Below are 12,114 nucleotides of genomic sequence, written 5' to 3'. Positions count from 1 at the left end.
GTAGTTAGTACTACATCCACCAAGGTCTCTGTCACCAACACTACAGCTGTACCTGTAGTTAGTACTACATCCACCCAGGTCTCTGTCACCAACACTACAGCTGTACCTGTAGTTAGTACTACATCCACCCAGGTCTCTGTCACCAACACTACAGCTGTACCTGTAGTTAGTACTACATCCACCCAGGTCTCTGTCACCAACACTACAGCTGTACCTGTAGTTAGTACTACATCCACCCAGGTCTCTGTCACCAACACTACAGCTGTACCTGTAGTTAGTACTACATCCACCCAGGTCTCTGTCACCAACACTACAGCTGTACCTGTAGTTAGTACTACATCCACCCAGGTCTCTGTCACCAACACTACAGCTGTACCTGTAGTTAATACTACATCCACCCAGGTCTCTGTCACAACACTACAGTTGTACCTGTAGTTAATACTACATCCACCCAGGTCTCTGTCACCAACTCTACAGCTGTACCTGTAGTTAGTACTACATCCACCCAGGTCTCTGTCACCAACACTACAGCTGTACCTGTAGTTAGTATTACATCCACCCAGGTCTCTGTCACAACACTACAGCTGTACCTGTAGTTAGTACTACATCCACCCAGGTCTCTGTCACCAACACTACAGCTGTACCTGTAGTTAGTACTACATCCACCCAGGTCTCTGTCACCAACACTACAGCTGTACCTGTAGTTAGTACTACATCCACCCAGGTCTCTGTCACCAACACTACAGTTGTACCTGTAGTTAGTACTACATCCACCCAGGTCTCTGTCACCAACACTACAGCTGTACCTGTAGTTAATACTACATCCACCCAGGTCTCTGTCACCAACACTACAGCTGTACCTGTAGTTAGTACTACATCCACCCAGGTCTCTGTCACCAACACTACAGCTGTACCTGTAGTTAGTACTACATCCACCAGAGGGCCACCTTTGACTCTGTCTCTGTATCTAAGGATCTGATCTGTGTGATGCTTTCTCTCCTCCTGTGGAATAGAGTAGAGCTATAGAGTTGTATAATAGTTCATGTAGGTAGATGTCATGTGGAACAGTGGAATCAGTGCAGAGAGAGTTGTGTCATTAGATGTAACCAGTATGTATATGTTATGATGTACTGAAAGACAGGGTGGAAATATGAACGTTATGTCATAATACATGTGAAAGCTTTTTATTCTTCTTTCTGTTCTCTTAAAACTCAAACTATGGAGATATTGTCAGAACTTCTGCTTTTTCATTCTGAGTAACTATTCACAGTCAGCATAGATAGAACAAAGACCCATAAATGGCCATCGGTGGCCGAACACACTTCAGGGGGATGTTTCCCCTCGGTACAGATCTAGAATCAGGTTTCCCTCCCCAATCTTAACCTTAACCATTAGTGGTGGAAATGTAAAACCAACCTAATATCATTATCTAGGGACAACTTCCCCCTACACCACCAGTCACAGAGTGAGATCCATAATGTGTTCTCCATCTGAAGGCTGGTGGTGCTGTAAACTCAGTCAGGATATATATAGTGTATATGTCAATAAACAGGATACCAATTTATTTTAGAACATCCAAAATTCGGTCCCTGTGAATTCACACATACATCATATAGCATGATATATAGTCATTCAATGTAGTTAAATATCACACTAAGACTGGTGGGAGTCATATCATGTATTATATTATCAAACTAAGGCTGGTGGGAGTCATATCATGTATTATATTATCAAACTAAGGCTGGTGGGAGTCATATCATGTATTATATTATCAAACTAAGGCTGGTGGGAGTCATATCCTGTATTATGTTATCAAACTAAGGCTGGTGGAAGTCATATCATGTATTATATTATCAAACTAAGGCTTGTGGGAGTCATATCATGTATTTTATTATCAAACTAAGGCTGGTGGGAGTCATATCATGTATTTTATTATCAAACTAAGGCTGGTGGGAGTCATATCATGTATTATATTATCACACTAAGACTGGTGGGAGTCATATCATGTATTATATTATCACACTAAGACTGGTGGGAGTCATATCATGTAGTATATTATCAAACTAAGACTGGTGGGAGTCATATCATGTATTGTATTATCACACTAAGACTGGTGGGAGTCATATCATGTATTATATTATCAAACTAAGGCTGGTGGGAGTCATATCATGTAGTATATTATCACACTAAGGCTGGTTGGAGTCATATCATGTATTATATTATCACACTAAGACTGGTGGGAGTCATATCATGTATTATATTATCAAACTAAGGCTGGTGGGAGTCATATCATGTAGTATATTATCACACTAAGGCTGGTTGGAGTCATATCATGTATTATATTATCACACTAAGGCTGGTGGGAGTCATATCATGTAGTAAATTATCACACTAAGACTGGTGGGAGTCATATCATGTATTACATTATCAAACTAAGGCTGGTGGGAGTCATATCATGTATTATATTATCAAACTAAGACTGGTGGAAGTCATATCATGTATTATATTATCAAACTAAGTCTGGTTAGAGTCATATCATGTATTATATTATCATACTAAGACTGGTGGGAGTCTTATCATGTAGTAAATTATCACACTAAGACTGGTGGGAGTCATATCATGTGTTATATTATCACACTAAGACTGGTGGGAGTCATATCATGTATTATATTATCAAACTAAGTCTGGTTAGAGTCATATCATGTATTATATTATCAAACTAAGGCTGGTGGGAGTCTTATCATGTAGTAAATTATCACACTAAGACTGGTGGGAGTCATATCATGTGTTATATTATCACACTAAGACTGGTGGGAGTCATATCATGTATTTTATTATAAACTAAGTCTGGTTAGAGTCATATCATGTATTATATTATCATACTAAGACTGGTGGGAGTCATATCATGTATTATATTATCACACAAAGACTGGTGGGAGTCATATCATGTAGTATATTATCAAACTAAGGCTGGTGGGAGTCATATCATGTATTATATTATCACACTAAGACTGGTGGGAGTCATATCATGTATTATATTATCACACTAAGACTGGTGGGAGTCATATCATGTATTATATTATCAAACTAAGACTGGTGGGAGTCATATCATGTATTATATTATCAAACTAATACTGGTGGGAGTCATATCATGTATTATATTATCAAACTAATACTGGTGGGAGTCATATCATGTATTGTATTATCACACTAAGGCTGGTGGGAGTCATATCATGTATTATATTATCACACTAAGACTGGTGGGAGTCATATCATGTATTGTATTATCACACTAAGATTGGTGGGAGTCATGTGGTGGCCAGTGTTTTGTTGATTTCACAATGTATCATCCACTGTGGTTGACTGACAAGGAATTTCACTCCCTAAAGTCACACAGACCCAAGACAGTGCAGGGAGAAGACACAGCTACAGACGTATATTAGAGTTTAGGTTAGAAGTAGAATTTACTGTATTTGACCACAAGTGTGTTAAGATGTCAGAGGGAGTCTATGAAAACCCAGATAGATTTGAAGACGATGAGCCTGATGCAATGAAGAACACAGACATTGATGGCCAATTATATTCCAACATAAGAGCCTTCAAGCCCAGTACAAGAGATGGAGTTGTTGCTTCAGGTAAGATTGCATGAACACACACACACATTAAACAGGTGAGATTACCCTGTAGTACTAGACCTTTATGTGTCCCATTCCTGGATGATACAGTACAATACATTACCAAAGATTTAGCTTTAATAATTTGTGATTGAGTACATTTTCAGTGGTGGAAGAGACCCTCTGGAGTTGCTGCAGTGTGTCTGGGGCTGCTGTGTGTTCTCCTAATAATCTTTGACAGTCAGTCTTTGTTGTCAAGTTACATTTAAGCACAATATCAAATGCTCATATTTGATTGTTGTTCCCACATATGGGTCCCAAAAGAGGGAAATGAAGTGGATCTTTTCAGTCATTCAACCAGCTGTCACTCAAAATCTCCTCGACCAATCAGGTTCATGAAGAGAGAGGGCGGCAGGACATCTAGCACTTAAGATCGCTAGGCCAGTAACAGAAAGGTTGCTGGTTAGAATTACCGAGCCAACTAAGTGAAAAATCTGTCGATGTGCCCTTGAGCAAGGCACTTAAACATAATTGCTTTTGTAAGTCACTTTGGATAAGAGCGTCTGCTAAATTGGGGGGGCTGTGTGGCACAGCGGTCTAAAGCACTGCATTGAAGTGCAAGAGCCGTCACTACAGACCTGTGTTCAATCCCAGGCTATATAACAACCGACCATGATCGGTAGTCCCATAGGGCGGCGCACAATTGGCCCAGCGTCGTTAGGGGAAGGTTTGGCCGGGGTAGGCCGTCATTGTAACTTGTTCTTAACTTACTTACCTAGTTAAATACATTTTTTAAATAAAAAAACATTTAAAAAAATGGCTAAAGGGTAAATGTAGAGGAGAGCCACGGTGGTTACTGTTGTCATCTCATCCTCACTGGTTAAGACTACACACCCTCAATATCCACTTGGAGCAGTTTGTAGTCTCAAATCTATTGTATGGACATTATAAGGACCCATGTTTGTAGTCCTGGACCTCCTGAACATGTTGATGTATATTTGGGAGTAAACAGAGGGTCCAAATCAGCAGAAAGGTGAAAGGAAGGGGGAGTTCTGGAAACTCCCTGAATTATCTTGGGGCTGTTACATATTATATTTAATATATGTGAACAGCTAGCCTTTGTTCTCCACTTCTCCTCTATATCTTCCTGGTATTATAGTGTTCTGTCCATCATCACAAATAGCAAGTCCCATTCCCTGGGCAAAAAATGGTTTAACAATCTCCACTGTAACAATCTCTCACACACACACATACACATATACACACACACAGCACGGACACAAGAATGCAAACTTGTTCTATTTTTTATTAGCATAGCCACAACTACCCGTGTCATATTTATGATTCTTCCCTAGAGTTAACACCTACAGCAGTCACACAGACAGAGACACACAGATGACTCAGAGACAGAGACATCACCAGAAGCAGAGACTTAACATGTAGAGGACTTGCAGTTGTCGTACGACGCCACGTTGAGATGGAGGAGAAGATGGACCAGGAGTGGAACAGGAGACCAGTACTCGGGTAACACACACTCAGCCCTATTAGAACAGAAGGTCCAAGGTCGCTCACCTAGGATTGTATTCTCCATTGAGTTTTGAGTAGGAGGGGAGGAGAGAGGATGTGAGGAGGAATTGAGGAAATATTAGTTGAGAAAGAGCCCATAGGTAAGTCTGTCATACCACTATTTCACCTCTATGGTGACTTCCTCTCTCACTTTAACCACTAGGTGGAATCATCACTTAACCATTCAGCACTGTATTCCACCATCAACATGAGAGAGAGAGAGAGAGAGAGAGAGAGAGAGAGAGAGAGAGAGAGAGAGAGAGAGAGAGAGAGAGAGAGAGAGAGAGAGAGAGAGAGAGAGAGAGAGAGAGAGAGAGGAGAGAGAGAGAGAGAGAGAGAGAGAGAGAGAGAGAGAGAGAGAGAGAGAGAGAGAGAGAGAGAGAGAGAGAGAGAGAGAGAGAGAGAGAGAGAGAGAGAGAGAGAGAGAGAGAGAGAGAGAGAGAGAGAGAGAGAGAGAGAGAGAGAGAGGACATTGAGGACATTGAGGACATTGTCATGGTAGGTTGATTTTACATCACTTTCTCACAGATCCAGTTTTGATATTTTCCACAATTGTAATCATTCCATGTCTTTACAGGGTCATCTAGTCCTATGTTTTTACAGCATTACAGACACTGTCAAAGATGAGCATACCATTATCAACACATTTTTTTTCTCGCTCTCTTTACATTACATTTTCAAATGCAAATAGTACTTGGCTTCTATGATACATCTACAGTTCTCATGGAATGACATCCATGAGTGAAAACATATACTTTTAGGAACATGATTGGAAACTCTCACTCTCAGTGTTTTTCTTGTAGTCTAGTAATTACTATGCTGATAAAGTCCTACAGTATGTACTGTAACTCGCCACTCTGTATTTCCAACCTAGTCTCAAAACATTTCGTATTATTCTGTACGTAAATCAGAGACACTCCATTTGAATATGATACATTACCTTTCATATGGTATGTATCAATTTGTGGATGCCCATCATCCATGTTGTATGATATGTTACAAATTACAATGTGTATGACATGTTACGAATTTGCAAAAACATACAATATGCTACGAATGTCCTAAACATATGAATTCTACTAACATTATCTAGCTGGTAGTAATTACTATGTTGACGGTTGCATACAGTGATATGAAGGAGAGGAGAGGAGACAGGAGGAGAGGAGATAAGAGGATAGGACGAGAGGAGATCAGAGGAGAGGAGATAGGAGGAGATATGAGGAGGAAGAAGAAAATTAAGAGAATGAGGAAGAGAGAGAAAAAATAAGACAAATAATTGTTGTGTTTATACTGTGAACCATCAGATCCTCCTCTCCACCCTCTCCGAGTTGGGCATCTCCGGCGCGGCTCACTCTTGGATTGCGCCCTATCTGACAGGTCGCTCCTACCAAGTGGCGTGGCGAGAATACGTCTCCGCACCACGTGCTCTCACCACTGGTGTCCCCCAGGGCTCAGTTCTAGGCCCTCTCCTATTCTCGCTATACACCAAGTCACTTGGCTCTGTCATAACCTCACATGGTCTCTCCTGTCATTGTTACGCAGACAACACACAATTAATCTTATCCTTTCCCCCTTCTGATAACCAGGTGGCGAATCGCATCTCTGCATGTCTGGCAGACATATCAGTGTGGATGACGGATCACCACCTCAAGCTGAACCTCGGCAAGACGGAGCTGCTCTTCCTCCCGGGGAAGGACTGCCCTTTTGCATGATCTTGCGATCACGGTGGACAACTCCATTGTGTCCTCCTCCCAGAGTGCTAAGAGCCTCGGCGTGACCCTGGAGAACACCCTGTCGTTCTCCGCTAACATCAAGGCGGTGACCCGATCCTGTAGGTTCATGCTATACAACATTCGCAGAGTACGACCCTGCCTTACACAGGAAGCGGCGCAGGTACTAATCCAGGCACTTGTCATCTCCCGTCTGGATTACTGCAACTCCCTGTTGGCGGGGCTCCCTGCCTGTGCCATTAAACCCCTACAACTCATCCAGAACGCCGCAGCCCGTCTGGTGTTCAACCTTCCCAAGTTCTCTCACGTCACCCCGCTCCTCCGCACACTCCACTGGCTTCCAGTTGAAGCTCGCATCTGCTACAAGACCATGGTGCTTGCCTATGGAGCTGTGAGGGGAACGGCACCTCCGTACCTTCAGGCTCTGATCAGGCCCTACACCCAAACAAGGTCACTGCGTTCATCCACCTCTGGCCTGCTGGCCCCCCTTCCTCTGCGGAAGCACAGTTCCCGCTCAGCCCAGTCAAAACTGTTCGCTGCTCTGGCACCCCAATGGTGGAACAAGCTCCCTCACGACGCCAGGACAGCGGAGTCAATCACCACCTTCCGTAGACACCTGAAAACCCACCTCTTTAAGGAATACCTGGGATAGGATAAAGTAATCCTTCTAACCCCCCCCCCCCAAAAAAGATATAGATGTACTATTGTAAAGTGGTTGTTCCACTGGATATCATAAGGTGAATGCACCAATTTGTAAGTCGCTCTGGATAAGAGCGTCTGCTAAATGACGTAAATGTAAATGTAAATGTTTAGATTTAGAGGAGAGTATGTAGACATACTGTACTCTAGAAAATGATTCTTCATTAGTTTTATTAGAAACATGTCATGTGATTTTGCAAAAAAAGTGGGACCAATTATTAGCCTATGCTTATCACTTTAATATTAAGAATAACAAAGCACAGATTAATAAATGACAGAACAAAGTTCTTTAACAAGGTCTACCAGCTTCCTAATTGAATGTGATTGGATACTTAAAACAGTGTGACCTGGACACACACAGAGGGCAGAACATTACTGAGAGGAAACACACACACTCACACAAAATCAATGCTAATAAAAGGTGAGAATGACTCACAACCTTCACTGTACAAGGGACAACATGTAGGTTACCAACAGCAACACAATGTACCATGCACCAGTGGACCTGTCTGCTACATACCCACACACTCATCATGGTGTCTATCTGCTGTTGTGTTTCTTCCTGTAGGTTCTGTCTGCTCAAACCACTGGTTAAGGTGTGAACTCCTCCCTACATCTATAACACTGCACGTTCTCAGACACAACAGACTGTTAAACTAAAGCAGCTGTTTAACAGGATATGCAACATAATATACTGTCTGTTGTACTGTGTGTAGATACATAAAGTACCAAAGTATATTTTAAGGGGGCAATTAGAATGAGCCTTTATATGGAGCAGTCTGAGGAGATTTATGCTAATGTGGACAGGAAGAGCTATGGACAGGATATAGTGAACTGGAGCATAGATAAACAACCTGAATCTCAGAACACTGGTAAGTACACTGTAGTCATAGAGACACACACATGTAAGTTTAAACTAATGGTTATTATCCTTCCACTTGCCGCATAAACAATTGTGCCTATGTTAATGTGATGAGGAAGGCCGATGCCCTACGCTCCAAGGCTTCAAAATTGAACTGAGTAAAATAAACTGTAACAAACAGATGATTAAATATTCAATACACGGAATACAATGTGTCTTCCAAATATAGGTCTTACTTCACAAGGGAAAGCTTTTGAATTGATATACTTGTGGAAAAGGATACATGAAACGCTAAATACTACATCCCCTAAATGAAACGTTGTTCCTTTAAGACTAGAGGTTAAATGTTCTGAAATGTTCGAGGCTCTGTATTTTAGGATGTATACTAACTGCTGAAACATTCATTTCCATGTTCATAAAGTCCAATGCAAATCGCCACTGTGTATTTCCAACCTGGTCTCAATGCATTTTTTATTATTATGTACGTAAATCCGAGTCACTCCATTTAGTGTAATATGATAGGTTTAATATGACATGTATCAATTTGTGGATGTCCATGATCCATTTTGTTTGTTATAAATTACAATTTCTATGATGTTACGAATTACATTTTGTATGATATGTTACGAATTACAATTTGTATATGTTACGAATTTGCAAAAGGTACAATATGTTAAGAATGTCCTAAACATATGAATTCTACTAACATTAGCTAGCTGGCTAACGCTAGCAAGGCTAGGAGATAACTGTAACTGGTTACTGTATTTCCTGTTAATGTGTGAAGCTGTATCTTTAACAACCACAAGTCCCCACCAACAGGAAGAGAGATGGGGTGAGAAAACATCACTTTAAAGTGTGATTGTGTCTCATTGATGCTATGTACAGTACCTGTGTCCACAGAGTCTGATAACTCAGGGAAGAGATCCTCCAGAGTTGCTGCAGCGTGTCTGGGGCTGCTGTGTGTTCTACTGGCTGGGATCATAGGCCAGTCTGTCTACTGTAAGTCTTAAGTTACAATTCCTACAATTCACCAGCATTCACCTACAATTCACCAGATTATCTATTTTATTGATAAACTTTGTTGTTATAACAGATGATGGGGTCTCTAAGAGCTTCTTAGCCTATAAGACCAACTCATCTGCAGAGATAGAACAGCTACAGACCAGCAACAACACACTGACGAAAGAGAGAGACCAGCTACAGACCAGTTACAACACCCTGACTAAAGAGAGAGACCAGCTACAGACCAGTTACAACACCCTGACTAAAGAGAGAGACCAGCTACAGACCAGCAACAACACACTGACGAAAGAGAAAGACAAGCTACAGACCAGTTACAACACCCTGACTAAAGAGAGAGACCAGTTACAGTCCAGTTACAACACCCTGACTAAAGAGAGAGACCAGCTACAGACCAGTTACAACACCCTGACTAAAGAGAGAGCCAAGCTACAGACTGAGAGAGATTTTCTTAGCAGGAGGCTTACCAATCTCAGTGAGTAAACCTACAGTAATAAATTATCATTAACAATACACAACCGATCATGAATCCGTGTTCTTTCATTAAGTGTCCAGTGTGATAAATTGAAGTAAATTCGTATTTTCATCAATATTTTCAAACCTGTCCGGAAGGCTGGCAGAAGTTTGAATCCAGTTGGTACTTCCTGTCTACTGAGTCTAAAACCTGGAAGGAGAGCAGAGAGGACTGTCTGAAGAGAGGAGCAGACCTGGTGATCATAAACAGTGATAAGGAACAGGTGAGAGGGAGAGGGAGAGGGAGAGGGATGGGTGTGCAGGGGGTAGATATGATCAAACATAAACGTCTGTTTATTTATCTTTCTCAACAACAGACTTTTCTCTTCAACCTCAAGAAGAGAGTCTGGATTGGTCTGACTGACTCTGTTAATGAGGGGACCTGGAAATGGGTGGACGACACCCCACTGACCACAAGGTGAGAGATGATAACTAATCTGTCAATAAGGAGGTTACTGATATTGATGATAGCAGTCAACACAGTCAACTATCAGATGAAAAATGTCTACATATTATTTAGTGTTATGATGTTGTAACTGATGTCTGACTGTTTTTAACCCTGTAGCTACTGGTATTAACCATGATATCTGACTGTTTTAACCCTGTAGGTACTGGTATTAACCATGATATCTGACTGTTTTTAACCTTGTAGGTACTGGTATTAACCATGATATCTGACTGTTTTTAACCCTGTAGGTACTGGTATGCCAAACAGCCTGATAATGCAGGTCCTAATGGGGAAGAGGACTGTGCTGAGATACACAAAGATCAGAGTCCTCTAAAGGCATGGAATGACATGTCATGTGGCAGCAAACTCAACTGGGTTTGTGAGAAAGTGTTTTAAAATCACCATGACAACATGCTGTAACACATACAGTGGCCTACAGTGCACAGAACTTCCTCCTCCTCTCTGTCTCTCTCTTTGTCTCAAACTCATGCACACAAATGTTGTATTTTTTTGTATTCATATATTAATAAAAGTCCTACTTGTTTCCTGACATTGTAGCTTCCTGTTTACCAGAGTCAACATGAAGATAGTACATCAGACTCTGCTATGTGGGTTTCAAAAGAAGGAAGTGAAGTTGTTATTTTCAGTGGTTCAACTAGCTGTCACTCAAAACCTCCTCGACCAATCTGGTTCATTAAGAGAGAACAGAGCTGCATCCGTTTCTGTCGCCATCTCCTCCTCACTGGCTAAGACTACCCTACCTCAATATCCACTTGGAGCAGTTTGTAGTTTCAAATCTATTGTATGGACATTGAAAATGTTTTAACAATAACCACTGTAACAATCTCTCACATGCGGACTTCCACACATGTACACACACAAGTATGCAAACTTGTTATATTTTTTATATTAGCATAGACACAACTACCCGTGTCATCATGTTGATACTTCCCTAGAGTTTCACCTACAGCAGTCCCACAGACAGAGACACACAGATGACTCAGAGACAGAGATATCACAAGAAGCAGAGACTTAACGTACAGAGGACTTGCAGTTGACATACGACAACTCCTGGTGGCCATGTTGGATGACCACCACATTAATTCTAGAAGCAGAGACTAGTTGACCTACAAACAGTGGGGAGAACAAGTATTTGATACACTGCCGATTTTGCAGGTTTTCCTACTTACAAAGCATGTAGAGGTCTGTAATTTTTTGTCATAGGTACACTTCAACTGTGAGAGACAGAATCTAAAACAAAAATCCAGAAAATCACATTGTTTGATTTTTAAGTAATTAATTTGCAATTTATTGCATGACATAAGTATTTGATCACCTACCAACCAGTAAGAATTCCGGCTCTCACAGACCTGTTAGTTTTTCTTTAAGAAGCCCTCCTGTTCTCCACTCATTACCTGTATTAACTGCACCTGTTTGAACTCGTTACCTGTATAAAAGACACCTGTCCACACACTCAATCAAACAGACTCCAACCTCTCCACAATGGCCAAGACCAGAGAGCTGTGTAAGGACATCAGGGATAAAATTGTAGACCTGCACAAGGCTGGGATGGGCTACAGGACAAGCTTGGTGAGAAGGCAACAACTGTTGGTGCAATTATTAGAAAATGGAAGAAGTTCAAGATGACGGTCAATCACCCTC

General features: G+C 41.3%; 1 protein-coding gene across 2 annotated transcripts; it reads left to right on the top strand.

Moving 5' to 3' along the window:
* The first annotated feature begins 8,247 nt into the window (after positions 1-8,247).
* Positions 8,248-11,002, top strand: LOC115202367 (C-type lectin domain family 4 member M-like). Of its 2 annotated transcripts, none has more exons than XM_029766490.1 (6): positions 8,248-8,481; positions 9,372-9,470; positions 9,565-9,966; positions 10,104-10,228; positions 10,322-10,422; positions 10,701-11,002. In XM_029766490.1, the coding sequence occupies exons 1-6, from the start codon at positions 8,367-8,369 to the stop codon at positions 10,846-10,848; spliced, it is 990 nt and encodes a 329-aa protein (XP_029622350.1). In that variant the 5' UTR covers positions 8,248-8,366; the 3' UTR covers positions 10,849-11,002. The 2 variants fall into 2 exon arrangements, with proteins under 2 accessions (XP_029622350.1, XP_029622349.1); XM_029766489.1 differs by having other exon boundaries at positions 9,357-9,470.
* Positions 11,003-12,114: the final 1,112 nt, after the last annotated feature.

Source organism: Salmo trutta, chromosome 11, assembly GCF_901001165.1.
Source record: "Salmo trutta chromosome 11, fSalTru1.1, whole genome shotgun sequence".
Taxonomy (NCBI): Eukaryota; Metazoa; Chordata; class Actinopteri; order Salmoniformes; family Salmonidae; genus Salmo; species Salmo trutta.
Note: the sequence above shows the minus strand (reverse complement) of the source record. Positions and strands in the feature narration are given on the sequence as shown.